The sequence below is a fragment of the Theobroma umbraticum genome, unplaced genomic scaffold (genome assembly GCF_002168275.2).
Source record: "Theobroma umbraticum cultivar Fairchild unplaced genomic scaffold, ASM216827v3 scaffold_67.0, whole genome shotgun sequence".
Lineage (NCBI taxonomy): Eukaryota > Viridiplantae > Streptophyta > Magnoliopsida > Malvales > Malvaceae > Theobroma > Theobroma umbraticum.
Window position 1 is genome coordinate 6,850,397 of NW_018397262.1, and position 14,350 is coordinate 6,864,746.

The following is a 14,350-nucleotide window of genomic DNA, read 5'->3' on the forward strand; positions in this document are numbered from 1 at the left end:
TCCACTAAACTTCCACCAACAACCCTAATTGATTTTTAAATATTTACCCGAACCCGTTCGTTGAATATCTTAGACATGAATAAATATTGGATTGAAATAAATTTAAAATTAATTTTTATATTTATTATTAATAAAAAAAGTTAATAAATTAAAATTAGTTTTATGTATATGAATTTAAAATTTAATTATCAATAATTACTATCTATAATCGTGGTAATCACTAATCAAACTTGTGATGGATAATAGTTTTATTATGCTAACTTGATTATAAGATATTTTAAACTTAGAGTAATGTTAAAAAAGCATTATTATAAAGTTTTAAAAAGAATTTTTAGTAGGAAAAAGGAAAAATACATTATTTTAATAAAATTTCTTTTTAAATTTCAATTTTCAGCCCAAAGCCCATCTTTTGGCTCGAAAATATTGTCCTTCACATCTAATACGCCGTCGTTTTTAATACTATCTAACCTTCGTTATCCACTTACCATATTAATCGTCATCAACAAAAGAGTAGCTCCGGACAAGCTCGGATTACTGAACCGTTGAAGAAAGGCCAAAGAAATGGCAGCCATGGCTGCGTTGCAAAGCTCAATGACCACTCTTTCTCTCTCTTCAAACTCCTTTTTGGGCCAACGTCTCTCAGTTCCTCCTTCACTCTCTCCTCTTACTGTACGTTCTCTTCTCTTTGTCTTTTCCTCTCAATTCCACCATTTTTTCAGCTTTTTTTTTGTTCGCTCTAAATTGACAGTTTTTCCTTATGTTTTAATTCTTTTGAGGTTATATAGAAATGGGTATCTCATGAATTTCACCCTTTTCGTAGTTTTGTCTTAGTTGTTGGTATTTGCCAATGGATTTGGCTTAGACTAAAGCAATGTCCTTTATTCTTTTGCTGTTAAAAGGACCAAGCTTTTGACATAAAAGCTATATACTTTATTAGATTATTCAATTGTCTCTGTGTTGATTGAAGTGCTTTCTTGATGATATTGAAATGTTTTTTCTTTAATGAAATTGATTTCTGCTTATTTAGGATTTTGGTAAATTGGAGCTTAATGAGGTAGATGTTGCATAAAGCAGGTTTTTTTTTTTTATTATTATTATGAATAAGGAGATTAAAATTTATGAATAAGCAGAATAAGTCTTTGCTAAGTCATTGGAATGGTGCTCCAATTGAGTCCATTTTTCATAAATTGGCTTTTTAAAGGCTCTAGAGGGAAAAATAATACTATCTTTATCAAATTAGTGACAAACTTGCCTAAGGTTGTTTGTTAGGAGTTCTGTCAATGCAAGTTCGCAATGTATTAAATTTCTCAATTTGTAGCATAGGTGAAATGGATAGATGGTTTTCAAGTACTTGCATTTTTATTCTTTTTGTGCCTAGCATAAATAGCTTATGTTCTATAAGCTGTGCTTTTTATGATTGATGAATGTTTTGGCCTTTGTTTAGAGATGTCATTTTGTTTTTTTAGGTGTCCTCTATTGGTCACCTCTCCATTCTTGAAAATTGCATGGTCAAGATGGTTGTTAATTGATGACGCTGTGCTGTTTGTTATTTTGATGTCTACTTGGCTTTCATGTGCGTGAATTTGTGCCTATGAGAGATGAGAAAGAGTAAGATGAAATGGGAGAATGCTTTGTTCACTTTACAGTTAATATGGTAATGTTGTCTTCTTCCTTGCATCCAGAAGTTTAGAAAATTTGTGAGATTGAGATTGCGATTGCACGGATTTGTAACAACTGAGTCCTATTTCAAGTTATTACTCTTAAATTACTATTTCAATAGTGATTACTGCCAAGCTCGACTAATAATTAGCTGTATTTATTGCATGTAGGTCAAGCCAAGAGAGAATCCTTGTCTCATTGTAGTGAAGGTTGGTATTCTGCTTTCATTTTCTCTTGCAATTCATTTTGTATCTTAAGCAAAATTTCTGAGTAGAAAGAAAAAGGCATGAACCATAGAAACGGTAGAGTGGAACACTTGCTGCTTCCTTTTGTTTGCAACAAGATGTTCTAGAGTCATACTATAATTTGTTACATAGCTTAGAGTTTTTGTGGCAATAACAACCATGCATGTTTCTTAAACTGTTTTCCAGAAGGAAGATATTTGATTTCTTCCATTGATAGGAGGGGAGATACTTTCGTATGAACTTTACATGCTTAATTCAAATTACTTATTTGTTCATGCTAATAAAAGGACAAATAGTACATTGCCAGCTTAACAGTCGGGCTCTATGTTAACTTTAAGCCTCGTAAATAATGGGTTTATTGTGAATGGTGCATCCTCTTTGAAAAGAGTATCATTGTGGGAGTCCTTGTTTTGCTATGTCAGACACGTTTAGTTTCCATGTTATTTACTATATTTCTTGTTTTTTTTTCCCGTACTTTCGCAGCTTAAAAGATGGGAGCGGAAGAAATGTAAGCCAAACAGCCTTCCAATTTTACATAAAATGCATGTTAAGGCGGGAGATACAATTAAAGTAATATCTGGCCGTGATAAGGGCAAAACTGGGGAGGTAACCAAGATCTTTAAGCATAACAGCACCGTTGTAGTGAAAGATATAAACCTGAAGACTAAGCATATGAAGAGCAGAGAAGAGGGTCAACCTGGACAGATAATTAAGGTCTTTATACTGTTCATTTTACTTTCGACAAGAAAAAAAGTTATTATGCTTTTATTGATGCTCTATTTTGGAAAATGCGCATACCTTATTTCATTATATTAGGATGTATTTGAAATATATGTTTCTCATGTTCATCTCTAGGAGCATATTTCTGTTTCTTTATGACATGATAGGAGTAAGTTTTTCCTGCATTCCTGTTGCTGGTTTTTTAGTTTGTATATATTCCAGGAAAGCTACATATGTTTTTGGTTTGCAGGTATATATAAATGCAAAATATTCGTTTCTTCTCTGCCTGCATATATGTTTATCTCATCTTAATTGTGGTGTTCCAGATTGAAGCACCTATTCACAGCTCAAACGTGATGCTTTATTCTAAAGAACAAGATGTCACTAGCCGGGTGGGTCATAAAGTGTTAGATGATGGAAAAAAGGTTCGCTTCCTCTTAAAGACTGGAGAAATCATCGACAGTGATGAAAACTGGAAGAGACTGAAGGAAGCTGGAAAGGAGAAAACTGAAGTCGCTGCTGCTGCTGCTGCTGCTGCTGCTGCTTCCACCTCTTAGAACCTAACTCATAACTTCAAAATTAATGTGGCTTCTGGAAAATCTAGATGTTCCTCAGTTCTCTTCCATCTTTATTCTCCAATTTCTTATAACACCTTGAAAGGTTGTCATTGTAAGTCGATTCTTTGTGGTATTAGTAAATATTACTGTTGATCTTATGATTGTTGTATGGCAAACCAATGTGTAGTCTAAATATGCAAGTCATTTCAATTGTTCTTGCTCCAAGTCATGCATATGGTGCACAATCTTAGAGTTCATTTCTTGCAGTTCCAAATGGTTATGACACATCCGAAGCAAAGCATTATCTTCATAGTTCCGAGCAGATTATGACAAATTGACCAGAGACTGGATGATGAAAAGAGCCTAAGCTTCACAGCTTGATGTTCTTATAGAAATATAAAACTCGACCAGCTCCATATTCCAAATCTATTACACATCTTTCAATGAGAATTTACTGTTTTTAATATGTTTTTTACAATAGTAATCAAGTTTTCGATGCTAATGAACTTACAACATGTGAAAATGATATGAAGATATCATTTTGTGTCAATCTAAAACATCTGTTTCCCGTTTTCTCATAACAAACTCCTGATTTTGATAAGTTTTGAGGCATGCTTTTTGTACGTAAAAAAATCAGAATCCAACAAAATCTCGCAAAAGAAAATGACACAAAGTTGCATTCTAGTTACTTGTTTGAGTAACCAAAAAGAGTTGTGGTCAACATTTGAAGGCTCCAAGCCGAAAGGAAGTAATGCTGGTGCACTTTCCAAATGGCTGTGTGGGCGCCTGACAAGGCATTCTTGATGATTTAGTTCCAGGAAGATGAGTTTCCGAAGAGGATTAGGATAACAGAAGTGATCAAGAATTCGTTATCCCAATAGCCTGTAATGCATGTCATCATTATTTTTGTCTGTATATTTAAAATTTCGAATCAGTCCTTCTCGTTCAGTGCAGTGTCATTGGCTACTTGCATCTTATAGAGTTCCAAACCAATTCGATTTCTACTTCTCATCCGAAGTTGGGTTTCTCCCTCTTAGCTGAAAAACTACAAGAAAATAAGTTACTTTGTCCTTTCAATCCCATCAATGGTGATTCTTATGGGGTCAATTATTCAAGCTGATATGAAAGACAACAAACTTTTCCAGATCAAGTAGGGGGACCATGTCCTTAGATTAAAACTGTGACAAAATGTGCTAGCTCTGGGACATTTTAGAGGTCTAAATATGCAGGAATATTTCACAATACCCCTTTCTCCTTCCTTCTTTCTAAATTGGTCAAGGATATGATTATTATCTGTAGTACTAAAGCAAATCACTTTCCTTCCTCCCTAGACATAGATTCAGACCCCCAAAATCTAATGGAACCCACCATTCCCTTTGGTTTTAATCTAAAAATTTTGACCATGGGCCATTGTTGCTGCTTTCATGAGACATATCACACCAAAACACACACACCTTTATATCTAGTTAGAGAATTTTATTGAAAAAGTTTTCTCGATAAAGGTATTCTTCTGATCTTTTCTTCTTTGGTTAGAACTTTATTTCGCTTTTATCATTTGAGTTTCACTCGACTAACCTTTCGAGTAATTATTTCACTCTTATCATCAGAGTTTAACTCGAGCAACCTTTTCCAGTAAAATTAGATTTACTTGTCGACTTTCCAATCCACCTGTGTGTCTACAACAATGCACCTTTTCCTCGTGAAAAGAACATGAATGTAAATGCAATGAACCTTTTTTTCCAGTACAACCTTTTAGGTTAAAAACAATTCACAACTCACATTACCTGCATGATAATCTAAAGAAAGGGCAGGTCTTATCAATATGTATATATATATATATATATATATATATATATATATACATATTGTACATAAGCTTGGCATATGTCTGCCATATTGCATCAATCAAAAAATATGCATACACAAATGGCCACCATGCCAACATCATGCATGCTTCACTTTCCATGCGGCACATACTGCATTGATTTCTTTTTCATAAATAGATTAAATAATTATGACAATTTAATATTAACAAATCACATGTCTTTGTCAATTTTCAAAAACAAAAAAATCACGTGTCTTTGTTTGTTTGGTTGCTTCTTAATTATTCTTATATTATAGTTTTTCGAGATAATTTTACTAACATATGTATGGTTTGATTGTTTAAAGACATGTATAGTATAAGCTTTTGACTGGGGGAGCTTTGTTAGGAGAGGTATGGAGGATAATCTAGGAGCTCCGGCAAAGGGCAAGAGCGTGGTGGCGGCACCGACATATTGCGTCACCGGCGCCACCGGGTACATCGGGTCTTGGTTGGTGAAGCTTCTTCTTGAAAAAGGTTGCAAGGTTCATGCCACAGTCCGAAATCCAGGTTTCATCTCATTTCTTTAATAATTTTACATGTAAGTGTATATTATAAGAGTGAGATAGAAGGTTATATGAATATTAATTGAAAGAAGATTAAATGATTTAGAGAACATTAATAACGAAAAGAAAAAGAAAAGTTAGATATATATATATATATATATACTTGTACGTATGTATGATTTACATTAATACAACAATGAGATTATGTTATAACCATTTCTACTTTGATATGGTAGTAATGGTCTTAATTTTCTCTTTGTAATTGTTCATGATTTTCCAATCCCATTTCTATTTAAATAATTTTTGTACTCAAATTGATCACTTTAAGATATAACTCTCTGTAAATTATAGAGCATGCATATTTTGTAATTAAATTCGAAAAATTCTTATTTATTTATTTGTTACAGTAGGAAGGTTATACAGTGTGTATCCCTTCCCCGTTGCTTTATTCATTTCATGACTTAAAAGAAGAAAATACCTTTAAACTTTAAACAAATATGGTCATGTAGCCACCAGCTAAATTATATAGGAGAAAAATTAATCTAAGTTCTCAAGAATTCATGTTATAAATAATATGGATTAAAAGAACTATGAATGAATTGTTTTAAAAGGGTGTCAATTAATTTAGGTGGTAAAGCCTTTTTGAATGGTTATGCCAAGGATTTGGGATGGAGGTTGAATTGAATTTTACACGCTTCATATTTTTTGTTGTATGAAACTACATGAATGATTTGAGTGGGCTAAAATGACGCCATAAACCTCAGAGAAGGCTTTGCGTCTACTGCCATTATGGTCTGGAAGTGACCGGTTGAGACTGTTCAAAGCTGATTTGCAAGAAGAAGGAAGCTTTGATGAGGCTGTGAAGGGCTGCAATGGTGTGTTTCATGTGGCAGCTTCAATGGAATTTGGTGTCAATGTGAATGAGAATATTGGTAATGCCTGCATTATCATGATGTATCAACCAACTAATTATATCAGTTGCTTCTAAGCATTTCACCCACTAAACAGTTTTTTTTACCTGATTTGCAAGAGGGATACGTTAGATCAAATATAATTGACCCTGCAATCAAAGGCACTGAAAACCTCCTCAAAGCTTGCTCGAAATCCAAGTCTGTGAAAAGGGTTGTTTTCACATCCTCCATCAGTACTATCACTGCCAAAGACAGCAATGGAAATTGGAGACCTGTTGTTGATGAATCTTGCCACAACACGTTCGATCATGTCTTGAATGCAAAAGCAAGTGGATGGGTAAAGCTTCTCTTTCCTGTTCGATGCTATTGACCAGTCCCAGGAAATAGTTCTTCCTGCAATTGACTATATGCTTGGTTTTAACAGGTTTATGTCCTCTCCAAGCTTTTGACTGAGGAAGCAGCATTCAAGTTTGCTAATGAGAATGGTATTGATCTTGTGTCATTGATAACGACAACTGTTGCTGGTCCGTTCCTCACAACAACTATTCCCTCAAGCATTCAAGTGCTCTTGTCACCATTGACAGGTCATCAGGAAAAAAGTTCCAACTCATTTTCTAACAATAAATGCAATATATAAAGCATTAATAACAGAAATATAACAAGGCAGACAGCAAAATCATACTCGAACATAGTTTGCTGATGGCTTCTGCTTTTGCGAAATACCATACCTAAAATAAGCAAACCTTCAATTCTGAACTTGTTAACTACACCAACTCTTAGCACATTGTAAGAAGCGCAATAAATCACCTAAGAAACAAGGACAACTAATTGATGTATCCTTGAAAACTAGGTCGTTGTAACTTTCGGCATTTGTCTTACTGCAACAGGTGATCCCAAGTACTTCTCAATACTGTCTGCTGTAAATGCTAGAATGGGATCAGCTGCTTTGGTTCACATTGAAGACATATGCAGTGCTCATATTTTTCTGATGGAACAAGCCAATGCAGAAGGTAGATACATATGCTGTGTCTGCAGCTCACCAATGTCTGAATTGATTGATCTTCTTGCTCAAAAGTATCCTTGTTCAAACCTTCAGAGGTAAGATTTTTATGAAGATATATTAGGCTATCAATCAACAATCTTAGATGAAGAAATTTTATAATCCGATGTGCTCTCTTTTCTTTATGTGTGTTTCAGGTTGGAGGCAGAGGGAAAAGGTACAAAACCTCCTGAAATTTCTTCCAAGAAGTTAAGAGATTTAGGCTTCACTTACAAGCATAACATAGAAGATATAATTCATCAAACAATTACTGCTTGTGTAGATTATGGATTTCTACCCCCTACCAGAAGGTAGGGACTCCCTTTACTACAAGAAACTAGCTCTGATATAATCCTTGGTACAAAATAAATGACTACATGAAATCCTTGCAATGCTAGGCATAAGTCGTGTTCCTAGCATCCCATTAATCAACATTTATAGCGGTTACTAATGCTTGCAACTATGTGGACCTAGTTTACCAAAATGTGAGTGTGTCATGCGGCATTAAACAGATCAAAGGCGTCTATCGTGGCGCCAAACTTGCCCTAAGCCTATGATCTTATGTCAAAATGGCAGTTAATTGAGATGCTAAAATAATTATATGTAGACTAATAAGCAGTAAGTAGTCTAAAGACTTGAGCCACAAGAATAAGTATAACATCAGAATTATTTGTTCCATGGAGTTAATAAGGGCATAATTATTGTAGCTTAGTTGTCAACTGCAATGCATAGCAAGAACTATGAGAACAAATTCAGGAATCATTCAACTTTCCATTAGTTTGGAATTTGTAGCAGAATGTACATAACCAGGATTTTTAATGCAAAAGCTACTCCCACAACTAACTCAACAAACCTGTCCTTTATGGTCCAGGGTTGGCTATGTAGATTTTTCTATCCCACCTTGCTTGATTTGGGACCATTTTCAGTTATTCTTTAGCCCACTTTTAATTTTCTCACCAACCCTATTTGGATGGCAAAGTAGCTTGAAAGCTCCCCCACAGTGAGATTTGAGCTATTTTGGCCTAAGAGCATTACACAAGTAGACTTTAAAGTTCTGCATTTTTTTTACACAGCTAAGACTTGAACAGTTCATGCCATTCAGGCAACATTGTAAGTTGCTTCCTGGGAAAGTAGTAAAGAAACCTTGTTGGCTATTATCTGGAGTAGGAAGAGAGAGGAAGACAAATTTTTTGGATTTTACTTGAGTGCTGGTTTTAATAAAAACATATTGTTGTCTTTTACTCATTAGTACTCCTGGAGTTTTCTGCAGAAAACAATTTCACAGGACAAAAATCTCAATGACTAACAAATTTCGTTTACTCTATCAAAAGTTTGACTTGAACTGAGAATGGCTCAGCAAAGGTGGCAGCCAACAAGATTGAAGAGTCTAAATCAGTTGGGATTGGGGGGGATTCATTCCAAAATGGACTAAATAAATATCTTCATTTGTGTTCATCTGCTTTCAAACTACCCCATATCCAATATTTAAAACTGAAAAATCGAATAGAATTCAATTTCTAGAATTTATGTTTTCCAGACAAGTGTTATGAGGGTTAGCAGACATTTATGAGAGGCATGTGACAGAGAGCTTTAAAAAGCTGTACTGATGTTGCAGTAAGGAGATGACCTAATAAAAAATCCATGTAGCCTCAGGTAGAAGCTGTAAGGGATCCTTCTAAAGTGACCAATGAAAGTTACTATATTTTGAAATTCAAGAGAGGGAGGGAGGGAGGGAGATTGAAAGAGAAAAGTTAGAAGGGGCCCCTGACCTTATCTTTATTGTTGGTTACCCCTTACTCACCAAGAGGTTGCAATGCATATGCATATGCTCCAGAGTAAAAGCAAAGCTGACAATAAAAAACTTTTATCACACCATTTACTGCAGTTAAATAAGGGATTGAGCATTGAAAGGACAGATTTTTCTGCCTGGACAGCCAAACATATTGCAACCCTTCTTGGTTTTGGTCCTGTGGTTTGGACTAAACATTGTTTGAAACCTCACCCTCCAACCAGGACCACATACCTTATTTATTCTTGATATAGATAGTGGACATGAACATTCATTGTTTTTTCATTGTTTTGTAGGAGTGCATACTAGAAAACAGAAGCATGCTTAGAAGAGTCCCATCTCCTTAAATCACTAAATTTCCATTGAATCAAACTCTTCTGTTGTCATCTTTCGCATACATAAGTTAATTGGAATCTGAACATGGTTAATGTAATCAATAAACTTTGTCATCTTACATCTTCTTCAATGGATTTAGAACTTTTATGAAATGATATCAACAATACAAGAACTGGGTTTTGTTCTGTTCAAACTTTGGACCCCTGCATAAGCATACATATGTAATTATGCAACGACCTTTTTCTGCTTAGTCAATATGAAAAGATTCTCTTACTTCTAAATATTGCAAGTTTGTATATTTCTTTAGTGATCTGATCTGTAGTTCAATAAAATAATTATCAACTATAGTTTCTAAAACCCCCAAACTTTTTGTATTTTTTGTTTGCTTTTGTCCATATTGTGCCATGAATTATCAGATAATGAATGCTGTAAAATATTTCTGGTTACCCCTTCAAAAGATAAAAATCCCATTGAATACAGAATTTTATCCATCTCCAAATCCTGAATTTGTAACTATGTGCATATCTTGACCCTATCCAGAAGGCAGAGAAAGTTATCACCTAGTGCATGTTTGCATAAGCTGCAACAAAGCCTGGTAATGCAAATCATGGTTGAAGGAATATAAAAATTTTTCAACGAATTTTTCATCTACAATACAACTGTTAAACAGCGAGGAAGCAATATAATTGCATGAAATATTCAAATGTGAGATGCATAAGAAGCTTGCAAGAAGAATGAGAATTCTTTCAAAAAGAGGAGAGGAAACCTCTAGCTACCAAGGCAAAGGGAAAAAGGATTCACATAACTTCACAACTTCTAAGTTTAAACACTTGTATTGTTTCCTCAAGGTTTGCAGATTACCACAAAACAAGGAAGGAGAGCTCTAGGATTGAGCAGATAAAGCTCCTCTATATTTGAATAGAGACCGACTTTCCCGGCCAATGAATCGAACCCGGTTTGGCCTGCCATTTCCTGTATATTCTCCAAAGGTCTATGAACTCTCCCAGCAATTACTCTGCAAACTATCAAAGCTTTCCTTATAGATGGATCATCTTCAAGAATTTCAATAGACTCAAAAGCTCTTCCACTTGTGGAAGTTGTGAAAACACCAATTCCTTCCTTGAGCTCCTTCTTGGCAGAGAATCCATTTTTAATAATCCGACAAACACAACATTTTTCAGATATACAAAGACTTGAGGAACCATTTAGGCCAAGAGAACATGCAACAGTTGTTCCATAGAACCTCAGTAGCTCATTTCCATCAGCAAGACACCGCGGATGCTTCTTGGGAAGTTTGCTTGCCTTAATCTTTACCATTTCCCTGTATTCTTCAAATCGAGCTAGAGTTTTCTGCATATTGTGAACTTTCAAAACTCTTTCAATCCGGCCACAATGGTTCTCAGACTTTAACCAACTTGTTCGGCATATAATTTCAACAATCTTTCTAGATGAGTCACCTTCCACAAGTTCAGTAACTGTCAAAGGAAGAGAATGTTTAGCTGCTGATAAAGAAAGCTACTTAAAAAATTGCAGGAAATGAAAACTACTTGATAGTAATATTCTAAAACTATGAAAAATCAATTCTAAAACAAAAGGAATTATTTTGGTTGAAGAAAGACATTATCCAATCAAAATATATATACAAAAGAAAAACTATATCTGGGTTTGTCTTCACTTAAAACTTGGATTTTGTAACCAAAATATATGCAGAAAAATAAAAGTTGGACAATTTCCTCTTCTCTAATTTGGGCAAGTCCATAGAGATTTCTAAAATTTCTGAAAGAAGAAGTTCTGGGAATCAAGAATCTTGTCCAAATTGATAGAAAAGAAACTAGGAAACTTAGTTCAGTTTCTACAAAGTAAAAAGGAATCTAATCCATGAAAAAGATTTACTGCTGTCTCAGGAAAATCAGTTACCTTACTTGTAAAGGTGAACCTGTAAAGAAAGAAGCTTGGATGTTCATTGGTAAAGGTGATCTTGGGATATTCATTTTGTAAAGGTACTCACTAATTTTGTGGTCAGAGGAACGTGGGTGATTTGGTACCAGGAGGATAAGAAAACAATGGAGGATAAGAAAAGTCAAAAAGTTTGAATCAAAAGGAGAGCCTGTACTTTATTAAAGAGACTAAAGAGAAAAAAAAACACTGGAATCAGATTTTATCAAAGAACTTACCAGCATGCTTAGATAGATGGTGTGTTTCAGCAGCTTCCCATTTGCTAAATTGCTCTCCACATTTGTGGCACGTCACTGTAGAACATCCATTAGGGTCAGTGTCGAGGGAAATTCTATTGCTTGAATGGACATTTCTACCACCAAAAATACCAGAACCACCATATCCAGGGCCATCCCTTTCCGATACAAGAAAAGGTGACTTTCTTGGAGGAGTAGTTGAGGAGTTCCTTAAAGAAGGATTAAAATAATGCATTGTTGGGTGCCCTCCAGGCCCTGGTGTTCCAGGCCTTAAAGTACCAACAAAAGTTGAGCCACCACTATCACCACCACCACTACCACCATTAGCTCCATTGTTGCCACCGTTACTGACACCATCTTGGAACCCTCCAAAACCAGTGATTTTCAGCTCACACCTTGAGTTACTAAGAATAACTTCATGAGTTATTGGGTTAAGAAACTCACTACTCCCAATGGATCTTGGACTGCAACTTGGTGGCTTCTCTAAATGTCTCTTGCTTCCATGAATGACATCCTTGAGATTTGCTATAGACCTTGAACACCCTGACCTGCCTGCTTTCCTAGTCAATATTGTACTCAATTGCTTCCTGGTTTTGGGGTCATGAACATCTGATGGCTCTGATTTACAGTGTAAAGATCTCTTCAAAGAAAACCAAACTGTTGGCATATTTTCTTCTTCCTTTTACTTTTCTTTCTTCTCTTTCTTCTTGAACTTTAAAAAAATAAAAAAGATTCAAAACCCTTCTTCCTCACCAATCACTACCACTATAATAATTAGTTTCCATTTCTCATTTGCCAATAAATTGTCATGTTACTCTCCACCTTCACTTTGCCCATGAATGCTTAAAACAAGAATCTAAAAATATAAAACCTTTTTACCTGCCTTAGCTTTCTAGTTTTGCACTTAACTCCCTTTTCCAGCAATTTCCTTTGCCATTCTGGAACCAACAAACCCAACAGCTAGAACATGTCTTGTACAAGAAACATCATCAGAAAGAACTAATGCAAATGCAATGCAACACCCAGCAGCAAAAATGAAAATCAATCTAGTGTTTCATGTACCATGCTGCTGTTGTATGCCAGTTCATACATGAGAGCTCAGCTCACCAACCATCATCTCATGAATATGTTTTTCAGCTTTTTCTGAAATGGTTTGTCCATGTAAGAAGAGAAAGAAAGACAATCTGAGGACTAGGCCAAAAAACCATTAAAGCCCATCAGAAAAGAAAAAAGAGAGAGAGAGAGAGGGGTAAAAAATACATAATTAGGAAAAAAGAAATTAGACACACAAATACAAATACAAAGAACGGAAATTGATGAAGACATGAAGATTCTTTTGGCTCTTGATAACATGACAAGAAACCCTGAAAGCATCCCCCCATGTTCATTGATGCTAATAAATAACAGTTACTGAGGGAGGTAAACTTTGAAAATACAACAAATATATAAAAATAGAAAGTAAAAAAACTCTTGTCTGGTGCAAATACACATGCATATGTTGAATTATAACTAAGTTAGTTGGGGAATAGTTTTCAATCAAATTTCAATTCTAATTTCTATTGTTACAACTAAATTCTCACAAAATAATATTACAAATTGCACCTTGACCCTATTAAATGAAAAAAAAAGTCAAAATAGAAGGAAATATATATTAAAGCTGTAATAAAGCACAAGATGTGCAATAAACAAGTGCAAGTAGACTAGATTGCTAGATTCTTTGTATGAAAGTTAAAGATATTTATATGACGATTTTTCACATTCCTATCATTTTTTTCATTTAATTTATTGGGTATTTTTTATCATAAACTCATATTTTTAATTTAAAAAATATACTTATTAAGTTAAAAAATATTATTATTTATAAACTCAAAACTCATCTTATCTCTTACTAACATATAGTCTATGACATTTTACTGCATCAAATATATAACACCTTATTACATCATCTCTTTCACTAATAGAGAAGAAGAACTTATCTTAGTTCGAATCAAACTCACTTTAATCCAAATATACTTAGATCTTGATATCTTTCATAAAAGATCTCACATCGATAAATAGTTAAGTAAGTTTTTATATCATTTGTTAGATTCATATTTTTAATCTAAAAAATATATCTATTAAATGCAAAAAAATCATTACTCATCTCATCTAATAATATATGAAATCTAGACAATTTAAAGTGACTATGACATAAGTTAACCTTTTATTTAACTAGTTCCATTAATATTCCTTTTCTTTTTAGTACCATAATTTCTATGGAACCCAATTTGAAATTGTCAGGGTTCCCAACTCACCTACTTATTTAATTGCAAGAGGAATGGAATTCTACTATACATCTCGTGAATCACTTGATTAAAATAAAATAATAAATAAAAATTATATAAAATCAAAAATACCCTTTGGTGAAAATGTGATGCAATTTCATATACTATATAGTTTTTAATAATAATAATCTATCACTGTCAAAATATGCTATAGTAGAGAGTGGACCATGGTAGGTTACCACTTTTATGCTTGTACAACTGTAAGCTAAGA

At 34.3% G+C, this 14,350-nt stretch overlaps 3 protein-coding genes across 3 annotated transcripts; 2 read left to right on the forward strand and 1 right to left on the reverse strand.

The window, feature by feature from the left end:
- Nucleotides 1-494: 494 nt before the first annotated feature.
- RPL24 (Translation protein SH3-like family protein) lies at nucleotides 495-3,406 on the forward strand. The gene is made up of 4 exons (XM_021432495.1): nucleotides 495-669; nucleotides 1,830-1,868; nucleotides 2,388-2,618; nucleotides 2,951-3,406. Exons 1-4 carry the CDS (start codon nucleotides 562-564, stop codon nucleotides 3,179-3,181), a joined length of 609 nt encoding a protein of 202 aa, XP_021288170.1. The 5' UTR covers nucleotides 495-561; the 3' UTR covers nucleotides 3,182-3,406.
- Nucleotides 3,407-5,083: 1,677 nt separating this feature from the next.
- On the forward strand, nucleotides 5,084-8,068 carry LOC110419601 (NAD(P)-binding Rossmann-fold superfamily protein). The gene is made up of 6 exons (XM_021432696.2): nucleotides 5,084-5,552; nucleotides 6,313-6,480; nucleotides 6,579-6,796; nucleotides 6,884-7,043; nucleotides 7,347-7,557; nucleotides 7,657-8,068. The coding sequence occupies exons 1-6, from the start codon at nucleotides 5,399-5,401 to the stop codon at nucleotides 7,811-7,813; spliced, it is 1,068 nt and encodes a 355-aa protein (XP_021288371.1). The 5' UTR covers nucleotides 5,084-5,398; the 3' UTR covers nucleotides 7,814-8,068.
- A 2,183-nt stretch (nucleotides 8,069-10,251) lies between these two features.
- LOC110419226 (zinc finger protein-like protein) lies at nucleotides 10,252-13,151 on the reverse strand. Its single transcript, XM_021432198.2, has 2 exons — nucleotides 11,798-13,151; nucleotides 10,252-11,098 (listed from the first exon to the last, which is right to left on the reverse strand). Exons 1-2 carry the CDS (start codon nucleotides 12,480-12,482, stop codon nucleotides 10,467-10,469), a joined length of 1,317 nt encoding a protein of 438 aa, XP_021287873.1. The 5' UTR covers nucleotides 12,483-13,151; the 3' UTR covers nucleotides 10,252-10,466.
- Between the last annotated feature and the right edge of the window lie 1,199 nt (nucleotides 13,152-14,350).